Below are 22,765 nucleotides of genomic sequence, written 5' to 3'. Positions count from 1 at the left end.
CCACAACTTTATTGAAATACAACTAATGTGAGTGGTTGCTTAGGCATTGGTTCCCGCCATCTGTCCCCCGCCTGGGACAGAACGAACTGACTCCCGCTAGCGTGCTAGGGAAGTCAGTATAGGTGAGCACCCTCTGAGAGAGGACGGAGCTGGGAGCCAAACCCTTCACCTCTCCCTCGGATGCTCCCCGAGGCTCATGCCCTAGCCCTTACCGGGGGTACGGACAAACACATGGAGCCCCAGGATTCCTTTAATGGAATACCCCTATCAGCAGCAGCAATTTTGAGAGGCAGGCCCAGCCAAATCCTTACCCCTGCACCATCCAATTTGAATCAATGCCTAACCGCAACCTTACAAGTTGTGACGATTTGCTACGCAGTAGGCAAAAACCACCTGGCACCAGCCAATCAGCCAAGTGGACAAAATCCTACCAGGCCCCTGTTCCAAAGCAGGCGATCCCATGACAGGCATACCAATGTGAAGCGCAAAGAACCCCTAAAAATAGGGAGGGTGGGCGGGAGATTCATTGCAAGCAGCAAAGTGAAGCTGCAAGCTGCATGCACGAGTATTTCAAGGCTATGGCTGTCAATCAAATAACTTGCAACATACCAATTTCCCCAGCAACATACCAATTTCCCCAGCAACAACAAAATCCCAATCACACTTGTGGCCAACTAGTCTGACCCACCCAACAAACCTGGGGTTGTCTTGTTAACCCTTCTGCAACTCGTGCTTTCCATGATTGGAGAACCCGTTTTCTAGCAGGGAAAGGAATTGATCATTGATTGTCTCTGCAGGAAGTTCTGTTATTATGGGCCCTGAGAATACTCCATACTCTTGGTGTGGAAAAGCCAGTTTTGTTTTTGTTATATGGATAATCATCCCTATGTGGCTATGGTGGCTCATTTACCAGATGTAATATATTTAATGTTGACTCTGGGAGTTTATACTTGATTCTGACCAAACTAAGCTTCTTGATGTCTAGTTCCTCAAGGATGAACATGTAGATTGTGAGAAAAGGTTTTGTATACTGGAAACCATTTCATTGGATGCATAAAGTGTTATCCTCAGTTGGTGGGCCTAGACACCCATGAACAAACCCATGGCATTCTGTGGCTACTGAGCATTGTCCTCATTGGGCTGGGTTTTTTTTGGGGGGGTAGTTGTCCGTTAGTTTCCCCACCCTAAATTAGTTTTAGTATACTGTATCTGAACAATTTGGATTCCTCCACATAGAATGCTGATACTTCCCTTGTTTCACTGTGGCTCTTTTTTTTTTTTTAAAGAGAAAATCGTTTCAACACTTCCATGCTCTGTTCACTATTAGAAGGAAGTGGTGCACACACATATCATAAACAGTGAAGCCAAAATGCCACAAAGATAAGTACTGTACTACAAAACCTGTATCTTTTCTTACTTCGATATATGGCTAAACAAATCCATATTAAGTAGGGTTAGTGCTGTCTCTTTCCAATGCCTCTACTAAAGCTTCATATAAACCTATTGTATTCTGATGCCAAATCCTATTACAGGAAGTTGTAAACTCCCTGCATCTTTAAAAATAACCTTTGTAGAACTGCCAGCACCTTACAGAATGAAAACGGAGGGCTCCATTCTCTTTAGAGCCTGCATACCAAGTAACACCGAGTCAGCTTTCAAAAGATTATATAATAAAAGGACAAGGAAAATAACTGAAACAAAATAAAAAAATTCCTTCCAGTAGCACCTTAGAGCAGTGTTTTTCAACCACTGTTCCGCGGCACGCTAGTGTGCCGCGAGATGTTGCCTGGTGTGCCGTGGGAGAATTACTTTATATATAGTCAATATAGGCACAGAGTTAATTTTTTAAAACATTTTCTAATGGTGGTGTGCCTCGTGATTTGTTTCATGAAAGAAGTGTGCCTTTGCCCCAAAAAGGTTGAAAAACACTGCCTTAGAGACCAACTAAGTTTGTCATTGGTATGAGCTTTCATGTGCATGCACACTTCTTCAGATACATGCACACGAAAGCTCATACCAATGACAAACTTAGCTGGTCTCTAAGGTGCTACTGGAAGGAATTTTTTTTATTTCGACTATGGCAGACCAACACGGCTACCTACATGTAACTAGGAAAATATCCATTTTTACAGTGGTAATATACCGGTATGTGTGTGTGTACACACACACACACACACACACACACACACACACACACACACACAAGCTGGCCTGGCCACGCGTTGCTGTGGGTCATTCCTGTGATTCCTCCCACCCTGTCCCGATCCATGAGGTATCCCGCCCCTCCTCCCTCCAACCCCCTGGCTCATCTCTGTGTTTCGGTAGGATACCCTTCCCTCTGTTTTCCCCGGGGAGTGTTGTCCCCCCCCCCTGTATCTCCATACATTGGCCTCTGCGCACGCATCGTGAACATTTTTATATATGTAGATTAAAATTTTTTGAAATAAGAACATGAGAAGCAGAAGTTATTATTGTTTAATTTTATTTTTGGGGTTGTCATTTATTTTGGTGGGTATTGTATGATTTGGGCGTTGTGTGTTTTGGGATTTTTTGTGTGTTTTTTGTTATTTGGATTTTCTAATTTTGGAGTACCGGTAGGTGACCCAGAGAACCCAGAGAACTACTTTAATAATCCCGACCGGGGGTGGGGAGAATCAAATAGCGAAGACCCACAGCCCCGTAGCAACAGAAGGCGAGTTCCGAAGCACCCAAACTGTTCGGTTCCATAAAAAACCCAGGAAGTGGCAAGGGGAAGGTAGGAGATTGCAAATCGGGGAGGGGGGGATTGGCCACTGCAAATATCCGAGGACTTAAACTGGGGAGAGAAAATGCATGGGTTTTTTTTTTTAAAGACGCAGAGGCTTGCAATCAGTCATAGTATAAAGCCTAGGTTAAAAGGGGCACAACTGCCCTTACTTAAAATGGCCGCCGGAGCCTCGCATGTGACACAATGCCCGCTAAATTTAAAAGTAAAAACCCCTTGCCATGCCCCCAAGTGCGTTGTTGTGGGTTATCCCCCCCGGGCCTAGTGGGGGCCTGGCGGCCTGACAGGCGCCTACAAAAAACAAAGGCCGTGCTGCGGCCTGCGATCCGGGCGCTTGCCCCCTCCCCCCGGGCCTGGTGGGGGGCTAGCAGCCTGGCAGGGGCCTAGGGGTCTGGTAATGGCCGCCTTGGTGGTTTCAGTTGCTTGGTTGATGATGTCATTATTTGGCACTGCCCTTCAGAGCTTTTGCTGGTGATACCGTGCAATCTGCCTTTCTATTGGATGCTGCTGGAGTCTTCAGAGCTTTTGCTGGTGATGTCTAATTTGTGTGCCACTTTTTGTGTTTAATCACTATTTAAGATATGAAAGCTGTGCTTTTTGGGGAAAAAATTCATGCCAGATCCCTCACTGATGGGCAAGGTACGCTTTGTCCTAATTTGATGCAATTTGGTTCAGCGGTTACGGAGAAAGGCTGTGACCTCTGTGCGCACAATGCCTACACACACACACACACACACATATATATATATACACACCGGTGTGTGTGTGTGTGTGTGTGTGTGTGTGTGTGTGTGTATATATATAAACACCTCAGACTTTCATAAATTAAAACTGAGGATACGTTGGATATAGAAAGCACAGTGTGTGGTAAAACTTCTTGAGAAAGGGTTGGTGGGGACCTTTTAAACTTTTAAACATGCATCACAATACATGGCACACTTAACACATCTCCGTAAAGCAGGGCACACTCTCTGTTTCTGGCCTGGAAAGCCTCTAGCTCCCCACCAGTGATAGTAGGGTGCTCTGCCTCCATGGTCACAGACAGTAGGTTTCTGAATACCAGTTGCTGGAAACAGCAGGAGGGGGAGAATGCTATTGTGCTGAGGGCCTGCTTGCCGATTTCCAGCAGGCATCTGGTTGGCCACTGTGATAACAGGATGCATACCCTCCCAAGTGCCCCTATATTCCAGGGACAGTCCCAGAATTTCAAAAGCCATCCTAGCTTCTGATTTGGTCCTGGAATGTCCTTATTTCACCCACCAGTGCCACTGCCGCTGAGCTCAGGGAGGAGGATGAGCTGGCACTTGTCCTGAGAGGCAGTGGCAGCTGGAGGAGAGCATCCCATAGCCTCTCCATGGCCACTGCTGCCGGCCTCCTCCCTTGGGCATCTTGTAGCAGCTGCTGGGGAATGGGCGATGAGGAGGAGAGGCCACTGCCACCAAGGGCCAGCCCCACATGACACATTGGCTCCAAGGGTACAGGCAGAGGACAGGAACACCTTTGGCAGGAAGGAAGGGGGGAGCGGAGTGTAAGGAATTTTTTTTTAATCCTTTGTGTATCCTTGTCTCATATTGCCCCTTTCCCAATTTTTTTTTAAATTGGTGTGTGTATGATTTTTTGCTTTTGTAAATCTACCAAAGAATAAAAATAAAATTGTGATTGAAGGGTTTTCTCAGGGCGGTGGAGGGTGTGTCTGCTATGTCTAGTTTGTGTAGTGATGGTGGAAATGCCCTGCAGGGCGGTGGGACAAAAATGGGGTTGTTGTTTTTTTTTGAGGATTTTCATCTGAGGAATGTTTCATAGTATGCTGGATGCTGATTAGCAATTGGCCTGATCTAGCAGGCTCTTTTTATGTTATTAATACCGGTTTAACAAAAAAAAGAAGTTGCAATACTATGATAAAAGCACAAAGCTTGGTATATATTAAGGGGCACCCTGTGAAGCTCAAGTAGAGAGCTATTCGCAATTTCAAAATGGCAGCCAGTTTTGTAACTAGTTGTATGGTTTGCCTGTGCATTAGGAAGATTTCCACTTTCCCTGAAGAGAGTGGCTTGTGGGTGAGTTGCAGTCACAGGGCTACATAGGCCAGGGCAAAAGACCAGGTATAACCAACAACTTTTATTCTTCTTAAGGTAGTGTGATACATGATTTTAAGAATTACGGTATTACTTGGGGGAGAGTTGTTGTTTAGTCGTTTAGTCGTGTCCTACTCTTCGTGACCCCATGGACCAGAGCACGCCAGGCACTCCTGTCTTCCACTGCCTCCTGCAGTTTGGTCAAACTCATGTTCATAGCTCCGAGAACACTGTCCAACCATCTCGTCCTCTGTTGTCCCCTTCTCCTAGTGCCCTCAATCTTTCCCAACATCAGGGTCTTTTCCAGGGAGTCTTCTCTTCTCATGAGGTGGCCAAAGTATTGGAGCCTCAGCTTCACGATCTGTCCTTCCAGTGAGCACTCAGGGCTGATTTCCTTAAGAATGGATAGGTTTGATCTTCTTGCAGATCAAACTCAAACTCCAATGGGATCAAACGCTATGGGGGAGAGTATTTCTTAAAATTGGAAATAGCTTTAAGGTTGTGTAGGAATTTGTTCAGGAAATATTGTTGGGCCATTGGGCTGATCCAACATGTTCTTCTCAAGCTCTTTTGTCTGCTGCTGCTGCTGCTGCTGCTGTTCTTCTTGATGTTGTTATTTCGTACCCATCCTTCCCGGGTGGGTTACATTGTAAAATATTTTATATTGTAAAATATATTTACCAATATATTTTTAATCACTATACAATCATCTGAACACAGTGATTTTTTTTATTAAGAAACAGCATTTTTTATATAAAAGGTATTAAGGAAAGCAAACACCTGGATTAGGTGACGTTTTAAGCAAAGCATTTAGTAATTTTTTAAACAGTGAACAAGTGTAATAATTATACAGCTCATGCTGAGAGCCATTTTAGAACAATTTCAAACTGTCCTTTGACAGCAGAAATTGATAGGCAGGTTGTCTCATTTGTCAAGAGTGAGTAGATTGTCAGTTAATATGTCTTTTGTTCTGATACACATAGTGAGAAATTCAGTAATAATTGCGCAAAAATGCCCCTCTTCTTAATATCAGTCAGACCAGATGGAAATGTTTTGCAAATTGGTCACAGCAGACCACAGATAGGTCTATCACTACCCTGCCTGGCCCTGGGTGGAATGGTTGTACCACCCAGAAGAGCGAATTATCCAATTTATCCAAGTAAGTGGGAGAATATTTTGCAAGAAGGAATATCGCGTGCAAATCCAGCACATACCACTGACTTAAACATTAAATGATAGGTGATGTAACTGTTTAATCATTGCAACTGTAGGCAATTTCAGTATTGCTATACTTTGTTGAGCCTCACTGGTCTGCTTTCAACCCATGGTTTTTTTAAAAAAATATTAACCATAAAAATAAAATATACCACGAGCATATTCTCATGCATACTCTTTTGCACCCATTGGGATAAGAAAGTTTAGGGGGCTGATTTTTTCCCTTAGATGAATTACTCCTCTTAAGGATTTCCCATCTTCATTCATGGATTTGGAAAATTAGTACTTTATGAATGAAGCTGTTGAACTTAAAAAAATGTAGCAAATTAATCCAGCTCTAAGATGTCCTTCCAGCAGATAAATTTAGAGGGAGAGGACCCTTAATGTATAACATTATAATTTAAATATTTTTTTGCAAGCTATCCATATTTTATTTCAAAACCATTTTTGTGAAACTTCTTAACACACTTTCAGTGCTTACTTCATGTAGTCACAGCTTTGCATATTTTCTTTGAAGATTTTGAAAATACAAAGATAAATGATGACTAATGTGCACCATCTGCCTGGGGGGAAAAGATTTCTTACTGAGGACTCAGTTTCTGCTAAGCTGATTTGCTTATAAGAAGGAAGCAAGCCCATCCCTCTGCTATGAATATGAGGCTTTAATATCTTCTGACAAATTATTAAATAGCTGTATATAGACACTAGAATAACAATATTTACTCCATAGATTAGGGTCAGTGGCGTTTCTTCTTTTGGATTATTAAAGGAATTCTGGGGGATCAAAAAAATTCTGGTACTGGTATGTGTTCTGTGAGGAGGCCCTCAAGAACTTTTAATATACTAATTTGTTGGTGGCATGTACTGAATTCCTATAGCTTTCCTGCCCACTGAAAATATTTGATTGGTGTACCGGTAATATTGGTTGCTTCTTTGTTGCCCTGGAGCTTGAATGTTTGGTACGGTAGTGGAGATGGAATTTTGCTCTTTGTGTTGAGGAGACACAGGTGCCTTCATGATGTCATTATTCATAGCTGATGGTGTGAACCACTTCTACTGAGAAGTGTTGTGTTTCTGAAAATGTCATATGACACAAGTGCTATGCCAGCAATTAACCACTTCTTATTCATATGTAATTTATGGCATAGTTTCCTCAGTATTGTTATGAGTTTGAGGGTGCTAGACCTCTCTAGATTCCTGGATCCAGCAAGTGTTAAACGCTAATTAAGCAAGGCTAGCTTCCTCTGTTGAGTTGATCTCCTTAGTGATGGGCCAGTAAGCAAACAAAGGAACAAGAGTGAGAAGCAGCAGTTGGATAGGTGGGGATTCCTCACTAAATAAAGCCAGTGTTTAGAGTAGAGAGGTTAGAGCAGGGGTGCCCAAACTTTTTTCAAAGAGGGCCAGATTTGATGAAGTGAACATGCATGATGGCCGACCAAAACGTACATACATGTGTGTACCAAGTGCTACCAAGAAACACCACGACCCTGCTCCAAATCTTTCACCTAAATGGACTGTTATAGATAGCAATGGTATTCAAGTATTGTTGGGCAGTGGGGCGGTAGATTAAGGTAAGGAGCAGATATTCCTGACTGGAAGAGTGAGTGGTTTTACAGTCTGTGTCTTGTGGATCAAATGAGAGTTAGTTCAAAATGCTTAATGGAGATGCTATGGGCCTTACAAGTTGCCTGTAGTATGCCACGCTTGACATAAGGAACATTTTCAGGTAAAAATCCCTTTTAAAAATGTAGGATTTCACAGAGAGAGGGAGGGAGAAAAGGAGAAAAGGAATGGTCTAGTATTTTCTTCTTTCTTCTATGCTGCCGCTACTGAGCTAATTGTTTTATATGGGCTGTGATGTTTCATGCCATTTTTTTCAAATCAACAACTCCCCATGTGAAACTGAGGGTTTTAGGATGGGGCAATGTTGGTGTAATGAGTTGTAATCATTTACTTGCCTAGTTGCTATTCTATTCAGTAATTCTACTCAAATTAATTTGTGGTTATCTATGTGTAGCGCAGGTGGTGCTGTGGTCTAAGCCATAGAGCCTAGGGCTTGCTGATCAGAAGGTCAGCGGTTCGAATCCCCGCGACGGGGTGAGCTCCCGTTGCTTGGTCCCTGCTGCTGCCAACTTAGCAGTTCAAAAGCACGTCAGAGTGCAAGTAGATAAATAGGTACCTCTACAGCGGGAAGGTAAACGGCGTTTCCGTGCGCTGCTCCGATTTGCCAGAAGTGGCTTAGTCATGCTGGCCACATGACTCAGAAGCTGTCTGCGGACCTACGCCGGCTCCCTCGGCCAGTAAAGCGAGAAGAGTGCCGCAGCCCCAGAGTCGTTCACGACTGGACCTTATGGTCAGGGGTCCCTTTACCTTTACGTGTAGCTCAGAGTTCAGTTGATGCCAGGATTTCAGTTCAGTGTTCTTTGCCAGTGAAATGCAAGGGGAAGCCATTGTTGCTGGGGAGACTTCTATTACTGGACCAGAGCACAGAAAAGCGTTAATTCAATTAAATGAACATCTTACATGCATTTTCTAAATATTTGTGTTGGGGTATTAATTTCCTACACTGTCATTACGGTGTTGCCATGCTGGCTTGATAGCAGGCTTTGTGGTGTTGTGTCGTTCGTACGCCTCATCACAGCACTTGTTTATCCGCAAACCATGTTTTAATATAGGGCTGTGTCTTCACAAACCATCTACAACAGCAAACAGGGGAACCTGTGGCCTTCTCATGGTTGTTGGACTACGTTTCCCATAATCCCTCCTGACCTTTGGCCATGCTGACTGGATTAGAAAGAAAGTAACTTGCACTAGCTGTGTTAGAATGTGTGTTCTACTATGTATATTTAAATGGATTAACCATTTACTTAAAACTTACTCTTAAATTTATTAATATATGTGTATGGGTTTATGATGCTAAGCATTGCATTTGGTCCTCTGACTAGTAAATAGTGATATAAATTTACATGGATATTATTGCATTGGTTATTATTCATTGTTAACATGCGTCAAGCATTGTGGAGATCCAGTCCATAAATGTTTTAAATAAACAAAATAAACTTTGGTTTCCTATTAATGATTGCTGTTTTAATTCATTTCTTTTACAGGAACAAGTAGAATATGCCTTCCTGATAATTTTTACAGTTGAAACATTTTTGAAGATTATAGCATATGGATTATTACTACACCCCAATGCATATGTTAGAAATGGATGGAATTTACTGGATTTTGTAATAGTAATTGTAGGGTAAGTCTGATTTTTAAAGTTTCAGTATATTAAAATGCTTGAAAATGTTGCCTTGTTTTGTAGGTACAGTATGCTTGTTTCTACACTAGTGACACCATAAATAATCCTCTTCAGTTTTCATAGACTTCAACGTTGTTGTCAAATGCTTGATCGCTCTGCTCACATACCCCCCACCCCCCAGAAATGTGATGTTAAAAGAATAAGCTATTGTTGTATTCCAATAAGCGGTTGTATTCCCACTGAGTCAGCAGCCAGAAAATTTAATAAAGTTTTCCCTATGCAGAAGTAATGTTTCTGCAGAGAATCGTGTGTGTACCACGAGGTACAATCAGCACAAGAGCTTGAACTTTGCTGTCTACGGGTGGGCTTTTTTTGTAGACTTTGTTTATATAGTGATTTCACTGTTCTCAATTTTTACTGTTTTACGACTGTGCTTTATTGTTTTGAGTTTTCTTGGGTCTAATAATAATAATAATAATAATTTTTTATTTGTACCCCGCCCATCTGGCTGAGTCTCCCCAGCCACTCTGGGCGGCTTCCAGTCGAATATCAAAACAATACAGCAATAGTACAATTACAAAAGTCACAAAAAATACATAAACCACATCAAAAAATACACAACCTAATAGAAAACAATTTCGACATAAATCAAAATCTAAAACTAAGAATACATCCTTAATACAGTTTAAAATAACATAGGTAAAAAATAACAGGAATTTAAACAAAAAAACAAAACAAAATGGAGCCCTCTCTGCCCAGCAGCAGCGGCGGCAACAGTCCTTTATAAAGCCCATCAAGCCCCGCCCAGGCCAGGTGGTGAGTGGCAGGACTGGGGCCTTCAGGCGCTGAGCAGGGGAGTCCTCCTGGCTGGTAGCAGCAGCAACAGCAGTTCTTATAGGCCTTGGCCCCGCCCAGGCCAGGTGGTGAGTGGCAGGACTGGGGCCTCCAGGCGCTGAGCAGGGGAGTCCTCCTGGCTGGTAGCAGCAGCAACAGCAGTTCTTATAGGCCTTGGCCCCGCCCAGGCCAGGTGGTGAGTGGCAGGACTGGGGCCTCCAGGCGCTGAGCAAGGAAGGAGTCTAGGGCAGGGGTGTCAAACTCAAATTCATCGGGGGCCGCATCAGCAGTTTGGTCACCCTGAAAGGGCCGGTTGTATCTGTAGGACTATGTGTCCACTCTTTATTCTCATAAATTATTGTCACTGCATTCAATTATTACTGTTTTTTGTAATAATGTAAGTAATAACTAGCTCTGAAAGCAGAAACATAGTCAGAATAATGGCAAGTAGATATTCAAATGTACAATTATTGTACAATTTATTGAAAAATGATTTTTGGTAACTGCACTGGGTGGTGGAGGCTCGCTAGGGTTTCATGCAGGACCTTTGCAGAGCTACTAGTACCTGGAGATGCTGAGGTCCTTCTGCATGCAGGACAGATGTTCTGCCAGTGAGCCACCACCCTTCACCAAAGGGACTGGCTGAGGTTGACTCACTGAAGCTGCTCTCCTGGTTCCAGGGTTTAGGGCCAGAAGTATAAAGCAGCATCCTATGTTTCTGAGGAGAGGGAGAGGGAGAGGGAGAGGGAGGGAGGGAGGGAGGAAGGAAGAAAGGAAGGAAGGAAGGAAGGAAGGAAGGAAGAAAAGAGGGAGAGAGGAAGGAAGGAAGGAAAGAGGGGAGAGAAAGAAGAGTAGGAAATAAGGAAGGGAATAAAGAAGGAAAGAAAAAGAAAGAGGGAGAGAAGACGGAAAGGGAGAAAGAAGGAAGGAAGTAGAGGGAAAGAAAGAATAAGAATGAGGGAGAGGAAGAAAGTTGGGAAGGACGGAAGGAAGAAAGTAAGGAAGAAAGAAAGAAAGAAAGAAAGAAAGAAAGAAAGAAAGAAAGAAAAGAGGGAGCAGGAGGGAGAGAGGAAGGAAAGAGGGGAGAGAAAGAAGAGTAGGAAAGAAGGAATAAAGAAGGAAAGAAAAAGAAAGAGGGAGAGAAGACAGAGATAAAGAAGGAAGGAAGGAGAGGGAAAGAAAGAATAAGAACGAGAGAGAGGAAGAAAGAAAGGGAAGGGGGGGGGGTCGCCGCCTTGATTCAGCGCCAGAAAAGAGTGCGAAGGGACCCAGGGGCAAAAAGCATTTCCCCGGCCCCAGCTTTGTTGGTGCGGCGCTTCAGCAGCAAGGTCCCACTGCTGGGTCCCCTGGCTGGGGCGCTCGGCAGGCCACATGACGAGGTCTGGCGGGCCGGATTTGGCCCCCGGGCCTTGTGCTTGACACCCGTGGTCTAGGGTGTCAAGTTACACAGTGTCAAAAAGAGAAGACAGATTTGCATAAAATATGCATATGCCTTTTATATGTATATCTGCCAATTTGAAAATAACTATCATAATTTAAGTAGAAATGCAATATCACTATAGTGGGGGGATGCTATGACTAGGTGACCTACATGCCTTGTTAGTGCCTGGTAAGCAAACTAACTGTTAATGGGCAACTTCAATACCTCTCTGCTCTCCTTTCTTGTGACTCTTTATCTTTAAACCATGTCTGAATGGACTGTTCTTAAAACAGAGGACACCTTTAAATAGAGGCCTGTCTTCTGACAGCCCTTCAGATAGAACACTCTTCTCTGTAAAGTGGGGCAGGTGGGTATTGTATTTGAGGTCCTTATGAAAACTGAAGAGTTTGTGCACAAATGTTTCTTTAAAGAAACAAAGCATTTTATTGTGGGCAAAATGTGATCTTAGGCATAGAAAAGCTGTCAGAATTTCCCCCGAGTTTGTTCACTTTGATAAGAGCCATGTGAAGATGTCAGACTTAATCATTGTTGGACAGAAATTACCTCATTATTCTTTATCAGCCTGCTCAATAGGCCCAATATTTGTTATTTGGCAGTCTTCATCTGGGAATGTTTAACCAGAAGGGGCAAAATAGGGAGAACTAGACTAAAATACTGCAATGATAGCCAATGAACATGCTGCAAAAATGTAGAACTAGAAATATCAGGTTGAATTCCAAGTAATAGGATTTGGATTACTCTTTTGTGTGGAAACTGTTGACCCCCCCCCCCCCAAATGATACATGAGTTGAACCTGTCATCCAAAGTAGAACAGCTCAAGTTTTTAGCATCTGTGCAGGCCATTGACATCACAGGAGGTGAGCAATAGTTAAATAAGAAAGATGCACATAAAGCTATATGAAATATTCTGTGGCACGAGCCAACAAACAAGTTTCTTCCTGGAGATAAAGAAAGGAATGGTGCAAAATCTGATGTCTTATTTGTGTGTGTTGAAAGCTATCCTATGTGGAGCATGTGGGTCACCCTGAGCAGTCTTATCAAACCGCAACAGAAGCTTTTTACCATTGTATCATTGCTCTTTTATAATTCAATACACAAACCCCTCACATTGACAGTTGTATAATTCAGGAGGGTTTTTTTGGTGTATTTTCTTGGGGGGTGGGGCAGGAAGCACAACAACTTTGGGTTTCTTGCAAAATCAAAGATGATAAAATCTCTTATTTCTTGTTTACCAGATTGTTTAGTGTAATTTTGGAACAATTAACCAAAGAAGAAGAAGACGGTGCCCATTCGAGTGGGAAATCAGGTGGCTTTGATGTAAAAGCCCTAAGAGCCTTTCGTGTGTTGCGACCCCTTCGGCTTGTATCAGGAGTGCCCAGTGAGTCATTATCTATTTAATTATTTTATTGCAATTGTTTAGCTGAAGAGATGAGATCCTCCATGTCCATGAAACTATAGTAGATGTTGCCTTCCTTATCGATTAATTTGATAATGTCTATTTTGAGATGTCACTCAAAATAGTTTACTAAAGTTTCGGGATGGTGTGTGTGACTATGCTAAATGTTCACTAAGCATGTAAAGGAATTGATTTTGTGGGCTGATCTTATCGATTAAATGCCAAACGAGATGCTACAGTAAAAATCCAGCTGTCTCTGAAAATGACAGTCCCATGTATATGAAAATGACAGTACCTTCTGTAAGGCCTTGTAGAACCTGTTTTCCTCCTCTGGCTCCACGCCATTGGCTGCTACTGCTAGGATGTGTGGAAACAACCTAAGACATGAGGATATGGCAAATTCTACTAGACCATGCTGAAGGGATAGGGAGAACTAGATATGTGACTACTATTTTTGGTGTCAATAGGCACGTTTCACATCTACTTTGGAACTTAGGCCTCTACTTAAATACCTCCAGTGAATGAGAGCCTAGCTCCTCTTGAGGTAGTCTGGTCCACTGTTGAACAGCTCCTGACATTAGGAAGTTTCTTTGATGTTTAAGAGTCCCTGTAATAAGCTTCGGAGGAGCCCTCAGGGAAAACCTTTGCTCTAGATCACACTTTCCCAAACTTTTGACTTCATTGACACCTTGATAAGCTTATGAAGTTGCCACTGGCCCCCAGCCTAAATTCTTAGGAATGAAATGAAATTAAGTTAAGACATAGTACCTATATACCTACCGTATAAACAGGATGATCTGAGAATACTGTTGTGTTGTAGAATCACCTTATTTGAGACTGGCATTCCTTCCTCACTCACAAGGGAGGTGCCTTTTGTACATTCCTGAGAGTCATAGTTGTTTATTATTATTATTATTATTATTATTATTATTTAAACATCATAAACATGTTTTCTCCCCCAGGCCCTTTTCAAAATGTGTTTTATTATCAAATTTTCAAACAATAAACATAAAAAGGATACAAATGTGCCAGAAAATTCAAATAATCATAGGCATTTATTCACCTGATGCACAGTGCCAGGGAGGTAAATATCAACCACTTTGTGAAACCTGGCTCTGGGAAATGAAAGCTGGGCTGCTAAAACTGGAAGAACTACTAAAACAAGCAAGTCCAACACAAATGACAAGTGGATTTGCATATAATCCTTTCTGTTTCTATTGCCATTCATTGCTGTCTCTTTTTTTGAGGTTGTTTTGGATTGAATGAAACCTCTCTCCTTCTCATCTCTTGCTTTTAACATTTGATCCAGAAGCAAGGTCATAATGCTGTGTTTATTAGACCATAATCTGTTGCCATGGAAATGATAGTAATTGGTACAGATTTAGCAAAATTACTTCAATGGAGGATCAAGCTATTGTAGGAAAGATGCCATGAGTGGGGAGAAAGCCTTTTGGTCAGATGCAAAACTCTCACTGCCAACAGACTGATATCTCTAATTTTCTACATGAGTTTCTCTCGATACAAGCAAGAGCTGACCTCCCCCCCCTCTTTTTTTTTAAGTGACAAGAGAATTAGAATGTGTGTGTGCTGTTGTTTCTTTTTTAAAAAGCCTGTTTTTCTGTTCTCAAGGGCATCTTCACTTAGTACGTACAGTTATTAAAAATGATGCTGGTACTTTTTGATTGTATTTTTTGACACTATCAATACTCTTTTAGACCAAGTAGTCTTTAAGAGAGCAATGCAAAGCCCTGGCTAGAAGCAGTGGGGTGGAAATGAGTGATGCAGATCCACATTTTCAACCAAGACTCTGCTGCTTGTGCCACCCAGGGTTAAAGGTGTGTTCAGGAAGCTAATCTTACTTTTTGGCAGTGCCAGCCTGAAGCTGGCATAGCAGAGTGGCCTGGATTGTAATCCTCTTGATGAAATGTGCTGTCTTCAGACCCATCACCTGGCCCTCTCCTGCCTCTCCTGTTTCAGAACCTTGCAGTGGCTACCCAGGGGAGGACAGTGCCTGCAGCACTGTGCAGTGCACTGTACTTTTGGTGGGCGCAACAGTGGGTATTCTGCAATTGTGATACACCCCTACTAGGAGAAGCCTGCTGGAGAGCCACTTCTGTCTCAGCATAACCCCACTCAGGGGTTAGGATTGCTCTGCAAGTCTTTCCCCACCCAAGTATTTACAACCCAGGTGTTGTAAATTTCCACCATGATTTAAGAACCACTAAGTGAGGCATCCCCAAACTTTGGCCCTCCAGACATTTTGGACTACAACTCCCATCATCCCTGACCACTGGTCCTGTTAGCTAGGGATCATGGGAATTGTAGGCCAAAACATCTGGAGGGCCGCAGTTAGGGGATGCCTGCACTAAGTGTTAGGTGTTAGTTTCCCAAAATGATTAAATCTAATTTGGCTAGTTGAGTATTCCACTTAGGGACTGGGGAGTATATTAAAATAGTTTGCTATTATTTATTGTTTAATACTTACACATAGGTCAGCATGTCAACTTGAAATACAAAGAGCCTGGTGGATTTTTGCTAGACTTTTGAAATAGAACACTTTTTTTTAAAGAACTCATGCTGAACCTTCTGACCTTTGACAATCCTCCTAATGGAATACCTCCAAACTTCTGACTGTAGCTGTAGGACAGGCATAGGCAAACTCAGCCGTCCAGATGCTTTGGGACTACAACTCCCATCATCCCTAGCTAACAGGACCAGTGGTCAGGGATAATGGGAGTTGTAGTCCCAAAACATCTGGAGGGCCCAGTTTGCCTATGCCTGCTGTAGGATTTTGTGCTAAGGGCACCAAGGTTTTATGAAGATGGCCTTTTGTTTGTCCTCTTGTATTGGGTTGCTCTAGTTATGTGACTATACAAAACAGTATCAATATCTCTCTGTGTGCTTTTTGTGCTTCACAGGTTTACAGGTTGTCCTGAACTCCATTATAAAAGCCATGGTCCCTTTGCTCCATATTGCCCTTTTGGTATTATTTGTAATCATAATCTATGCTATTATAGGATTGGAACTTTTTATTGGAAAAATGCACAAATCATGTTTCTTTGATGATTCAGGTGAGTAAAGAAGCTGCTATTTATAACTCGAACAGAACTGTTGTACCTTAAATCCATGGTTTGAAAAAAAACAACGCCCCTGGATGTTTAAAATATTGTTAACCTTGATCTTCTTCCCATTGACCTTTATTGAGGATTCAGAAGTGAGAGTAGTCAGGGCTAGTTTGGACAATACCCAGAAGCAGGGAAAACTGGGACACTTGTGGCTTGCTGCAACACACAAGGTGGACTGTTGGGATCTTGCTTTAGAAGAGATCTATGAGGGCTTCCTACCTCACATGTCCTAAGCAGAAGTGTTCAGTGCCTGTTTCATTTTTTATTGCAATGTGCAAACACACCCTCATTGTCAACCTCAGATTGAAGTACAGGGAAGCTACTACTTCATTGAAATAAGCTCATGTTAAAACCATTGGCAGTTGGACTGGAAGTTAATCCACACATGATTAACTGATGCAGCTCTCTGTTACTAAAAGTAGGAAGCGATATTGAGATGATTAATAGAGACAGTGGATGTCTAGAGATGCTACAGGGCTAGAGATGCTACAGGGCATCCTAAATATGAATGCTAGTAGTCAAAAGTACAGTTTATCAAGGTTGCGAGTTGCAGTGGAAGAGGAGTAAGATCTGGGAATGATATACTATTGTTTTTGTTTCAACTAACTCTAGAGCAGATCACCACAAACCTGCTCAGAATTAGGTTTACATCATTCACAATTTCACTGAACAGATGTTTGGTTAGTTCTTCTAACTGTGAAAAAGTAAGGACTACAGTCCATTGATGGTGTTTGCCTATTGAGATAGGTTGGACAGAAGTCGGGAGGCTAACAGTAGGTAGAGCCAGAGCCAGTTGCAGGTAGAATCAATGGAAGCAAGAACAGCTACTTCTAGTTTGTCTCCTCCCCCTACTTGCTGTGTTCCACAAGGCCAGTGCTTAGACTAAGGAGGGGTAAGCTGACAGCCATTGTCACCCACTGGACTGGTTGTAAATTAGAAGGCAGATAGGAGCAAACTGAAGTTGGTTGGGCAGTGCCTCCTTCACCCTAATGGATGAGCCTCCAATGTTACAGACATAGATATAGAATGTCACTACTGTAGAGCAGTGTGATAATGTATACAAAAGTGTGTGATGTTGCCTTAATAAAGCAACTTTCCACCGGGAATCTACATAGTGCAGATTTAAAATAGACCAAGGATGTATCCATGCACAGTTTTGAGTATACAGTGGTACCTCGACAACCGAACGCTTCGACTTCCGAAGGTTTAGACTTCCGAAGTCGACAACCCTGGAAGTCTTTTCGCCATGCGTGCCCTGCACCTGCACAAAGCAGCGTGCGTGGTGGGCGCATGCGCAGAAGCAGCACTTCGACAACTGAAGACCTTGACTTACGAAGACGGCCGCGGAACGGATCGTCTTCGTAAGTCGAGGTACCACTGTAGTACTGAGATGGAACAGTGTGGTCTGCACACGTTTTATGATCAGTCACTGTCTGCACTGGTGTTCCTAGTTTGCTCATTAATATGTTACAAACTTTTCCACAGTTATGTTTCTGCTAATTTCTTTTAGCAGAAACTGAGCCGTGTGTGTGTGTGTGTGTGTGTGTGTGTGTGTGTGTGTGTGTGTGTGTAATCTCTGAACTCAGCTGCTTTCTGACTCCATTTCAAAACAGCTCTGCTTTTTCCAAGCCAGATGTTGAGAACTTCTTACCCTGAAATGTTTTTGATCCATTTTTAGATATATTAGCTGAAGAGGATCCTGCACCTTGTGCATTCTCAGGGAGTGGACGTCAGTGCCCCATGAATGGCACTGAATGTAAGGGTGGCTGGCCTGGACCAAACGGAGGCATAACCAACTTTGATAATTTTGGCTATGCAATGTTAACTGTGTTCCAGTGTATAACAATGGAAGGATGGACTGATGTGCTATATTGGGTAAGTCACCAGTGATACTTCTTCTGCGTAAAGGAAAATAACCTTGCTTTGAAGCATCCTCTTATACTCTTCTTCCTGTCACTGGATTTTCTTTTCAGGTTAAATGTGTGCTCTGTACATTTAACTTTATGCAAGTTCCACTTTTGCAAGTCAAATCTTGTGTTTCCGTGCTTTCTAATGTTTCATTAAAAAAACCTGCTTTTGTGAAGGTACTTTGTTTATTTTTAAAGCTGACATTTAGCATTTTTTTTTGCAATTGCTTCATTTACTTTCAGTTTCGTATCGGCATGCTCTGAAATAAATTTATATTATTTTGAGTTTATAAACCATTTTGCAAACATGCAGCCTATGAAGTACAGTGGTACCCCTACTTACGAATTTAATGTGTTCCGAACGCACATTTGTAAGTCGAAAAAAATTATAAGTCGAATCCCATAGGAATGCATTGGGAGAAAAAATCCGTAAGTCAAAGCAACCCTATATAAAGATTCATGAGTAGAAAAAATCCTATCTAAACCGCATCCAAGTTGGCGGACGGAGCTCCATTCGTAAGTAGAAACATTCGTAAGTAGAGTTATTCGTAAGTAGAGGTACCATTGTATAATCAAAACTGGTGATTAAATTGATTCAGCTTCCTTATAAGAGGGCAATGAATCATGTCCCAGGTTTCTAGAGCTACTAGCTATTGATGTAGTGCCCACTGCTGGGAAGATGTAGCATAAGGAGTGCTAGTTCACCATCTAAATTATGCCATAGAGGCTTTCAGTTGCAGGTGCTATACTTTCATGTGGCTACACATAAGTATTCATATCGAGCATACCAATGCTACTAAGGTAATAGTAAATCCCTGGCAAGACGTTAAATGAAATGTTAACAGCACTATTATATGCATATTTATGCAGAAGTATATGCCACCGTGTGCAGTAGGGCTTACTCTTTTGTTAAATAGTTTTGGATTTCAGCCTAAATCAAAGAATTCTGATTAGTCATTCCATTTGTTTGTAGAATATGTGTTCAACTCAAAGTCCAAGGACTATTTAATAATAATAATAATAATAATAATAATAATAATAATAATAATAATCCCTCTTAATAGCCAACATCATACCCAAGAATAGCTCAGTCAGGGAAGCCACTGAGCAGCCAGGCTGGGTAGTACAGTGATAGCAGCCACTATATTTCTTCAATTATGGCCTGAACCTCATAACCTGAACCTAGGACAAAGTGGTTTTCTGGTGAGCAAAATCATAGCTACTATCACCCCTCTAGTCTTTCTTGTTGCTGCAGAGCATGAGAGTTTATTGTCAACCAACCTGCTATTCACCAACAGCACCACCACACCAGAGGACACAGTAGTCAGTCCACCATGAATCTGTAGAATGAGATGGCCTGCAGGCATCTGGGCCCCCTATTTCTCCAATAAAGTCTCTTCCCTGCCCCATTCTTTCCCCTACCCGCAACCACCACAGCCACCCCTTCTACCTGTCTTGTTTTCTGACCAAGGAATCTCTGGACACTCAAGCTCTTCTAGAATACTGTTTCGAACTGGTGGAGGTGAACTCTAAACAGTAATGCAACCAACAAACAAAATGTGTTACTTTGCATTGCCACATTAAAAGAAGGCACTCGTGTGCATAGGGTGACAGAGGAAACATGGGTAGATATCAACCTCAGAAATGACATCCAAGGTCATTTCCAATGTTTATGTATCACTTCACAGTATGGCTTAGACTACTTTTGGGGAAATTGTCAGAGCTCCGAAAGTAATCTACCTATTTAGAGATACTGTACACCAAATTGAAGGTAAGAAGCTTGGTTACAAAACATATAATCGTCTTGGAACTCTGTTTTTGATGGGTGAATTGCTATTAAGGCTCAAACAGCAAAAACAAACAAGCAAACATAAAACCCCTAGGAACTATGGCAAAAACATGGATTTATATTGCAGTACTGTTTGAATCCCTTATAACTGTATCAAACCTATTACATACTGTTATCCAACTCATTTCCTATAGCTTAATGCATGGAATGTCCAAATTGGATCGATGCTGAAAGCAATTTATCTGTTAAAGTTCCAGTGCTGTTATGTATTTGGCAGCTCAGCTGTTTACCGTCATTTTGGTTTATAGTCGAGTGGGGAGCCTCAGGTCTGGAGGGCAAATGTAACCTTCCAGCTTTGGGAACTCTTCCCTAGGCATTGTTGTCTCCTCAGTGGCCACACACAGCTCCTTCCAACCCTGCCCAATATCCTCCTCAAGTACTATGCCTTGCTGTAACTGTTCTTGAACTCTAATAACTCCTCTTGGATTGTGTGTGTGGAGGATATAAAGTTGTGTGTTCTTGGGATTGTAGAACCCTTTGACTTTATGTGTGGCTGGTATGCAGCCTTCTGTATGAAAGTTGGAGGCACATCCATTGCTCTCGCCATTTTTGCCTCTGGACCATCCACTGGCACACAGTCCTGGATGGTTCCCCTCAAGCGAATGCCTCCCTTGGGCTGCCAAAGGGTCTCTGTTTCTCTCCTATGTCTGTGTCCAAATTGACCCATTGTTTTCAGCCATGCAATGCTTTTCCTGAAAGTAGTATAAGCCATGATGTGCAGTGACATGTGACCTTGAAAATTATCATGGCTATATTTGAGAATGTCATCAAATCTGCTTCGTCACCTTAGGTACAATTGATTTGGTATGGGTACCTGCTTTTAGCATGTCAATGATGATACAAGTAGAAAAAACAGCAACCACATTCTGTTTGACCTACTATAATATATGCATTATTTGGTGATGAATGTTTGTGATTCAGTTCATAACAAATGGTTTAATAAGATACATATTCAGTGATTATTCTGGAGCAAAATATTGATTAGCTTATAATGTCAATATGTTTTGGTATGTTTATTTTATTTCTGCTTTCTTATGGTTGGAACTAGTTTAGCAGATTGATGTCAAGTGTTTAGATGAGATATGCTGAACTATTTAGTTTAAAATATAGTTGTACAGCATGTACATGCGCAAGTATCAAGCTAGCTGGCAACTGTCATTAAAGGTAGAAAGTGCTGTGATACATGGAGGATTGTTTCTGTGACCAAAGGCAGTCTCCTACTGAAGGTGACAGAAGAACAGCCCTAATGCTAAGTGTTTATGCAACCCACAGGGATTTAATTAAGTAATGCCATTATTCCCCATGTGGCATTAACTTCTAAAGTAGCTTCTGCCACCCATGGAAACAGAAAATAACTACTCCCTGTGTTTACATATTCAGCAACAAAAACAATTGACACTGGTGCTATTTTTGTCTGCTACTGCCAATTAGTTATAAACGAGTGAAATACCTGCTATTAAGACACAGGGGCTCTGTAGGTGTGGTGAGAGGGCCTTTATGTTTGAGGGGATCTTGAGAGGAAAGGGGTGTCTCTGCATGCTCTCAGAAGTATATTGCGACACTTCCCTGAATTCAGGATTGGTGGAAGCTAGGCCATCCAGTTCCAGATCCCCTTTCCCTTGTTTTGGTCATTGCAATAACTACCAGTAGACAGTCATTTACCTATATGCGAGAAAGTGAAGGGGATGAGCTAAACTCACATTTTGTCCCTGGGGCCCCAAGACCCCCACCCCCAATTGCAATCCATTTCTCCTTTGCTTCATAGACCTCAGTGGCATAGCTGTCAAGTTTTTCCTTTTCTCGTGAGGAAGCCTGTTCAGCATAAGGGAATTTCCCTTGAATAAAGGGAGAACTTGACAGCTACGTGTGGAGCCAATGAAAATTATGGCTGCCCTTTCAGATACAATATATAACACAGAGATATGGAGCTAGAACAGAAGGTGAAACCAGGTTATGCTCAGCGGAACTTAACTTTATAATAACAGAACAATTAACAGATCTGAAGTTAAATAGTTACTCTGATTATTGCTCAGTTTTATTGCTTCGATACAGGAAATACATTGCAGGGATTCATGCTTTCTCACTCTGGTATGTCCTAACTAGCTCACGGGTCTAACCGTGTATGCACAGTACACTCTGCTTCATGTGTTACTCACATGAAGGAGAACTTACATAATTAAGGTTCAGTGGGGCCTTACCATTTACTCTGCCCCTGAGGTCACATACCCGGTAGTTTTTCCTGGCCCTCCCCTCATCCACCAGTGAGGCAGGGATGGGAAGTCAAAGCAGAAAGAATGTGAGACAGAGAGACGCTTATAGATATCTTAGTAACATTCAGATATACAGCTGATGTTACCAGAGGAAAAAGAATAAATATTACCACTCAGTACTCAGCACTGAGATACGATTGAGCATTGAGTTTCAAATGAACAATGTAGCATGCTGAGCCCTCCTGGAGAAAAAATAATTTTAAACAACTTTTACAAGAAAATACCTGTCCCAGCAGAATAGACTATCATTTGCTCTGATACAACTCCTTGTATCTTAGGCTTCTCTGACACCTAACAGTGTCAGAGCAGCATGGGACTACTATCCTGTAAGAAATCATTGTGCATATTTCCAAATAAGTACTGATTCAGAAAGCCAAGAACTATGCCTGGCTTCAGATGCCCTGCCCAGCTTTCTCTCTACAGGAGGGATTCATTCAAAATGGTCCAGGTCTTCACTGGCCAATCTGCTTTCGGAAGGCTTCAAACATGTGATTACTAGGGTTGGTGTCACTGCTTGGCACTCCTTCCCAAATTAGAATAAGGGCACTCTGTTAACATCTATCTTAAGTGCCTGTCTCCCATAGTACGCCAGAGTGACACTATATCAGGGGCATTGTGGGAAATCAAAATGGCAGCTCAGAT

The 22,765-nt window shown here is 42.1% G+C and overlaps 1 protein-coding gene across 2 annotated transcripts in view; it reads left to right on the top strand.

The window, feature by feature from the left end:
* The window catches only part of CACNA1D (calcium voltage-gated channel subunit alpha1 D), a 208,356-nt gene that overhangs the window by 65,995 nt on the left and 119,596 nt on the right, over window positions 1-22,765 (top strand). For both annotated transcript variants that reach the window (XM_060271439.1, XM_060271438.1), the window contains exons 4-7: window positions 9,162-9,301; window positions 12,812-12,954; window positions 15,891-16,043; window positions 17,776-17,972. In XM_060271439.1, the coding sequence (XP_060127422.1) occupies window positions 9,162-9,301; window positions 12,812-12,954; window positions 15,891-16,043; window positions 17,776-17,972 (633 nt within the window). The remainder of the gene's footprint in view (window positions 1-9,161; window positions 9,302-12,811; window positions 12,955-15,890; window positions 16,044-17,775; window positions 17,973-22,765) is intronic.

Source organism: Zootoca vivipara, chromosome 2, assembly GCF_963506605.1.
Source record: "Zootoca vivipara chromosome 2, rZooViv1.1, whole genome shotgun sequence".
Classification (NCBI taxonomy): domain Eukaryota; kingdom Metazoa; phylum Chordata; class Lepidosauria; order Squamata; family Lacertidae; genus Zootoca; species Zootoca vivipara.
Note: the sequence above shows the minus strand (reverse complement) of the source record. Positions and strands in the feature narration are given on the sequence as shown.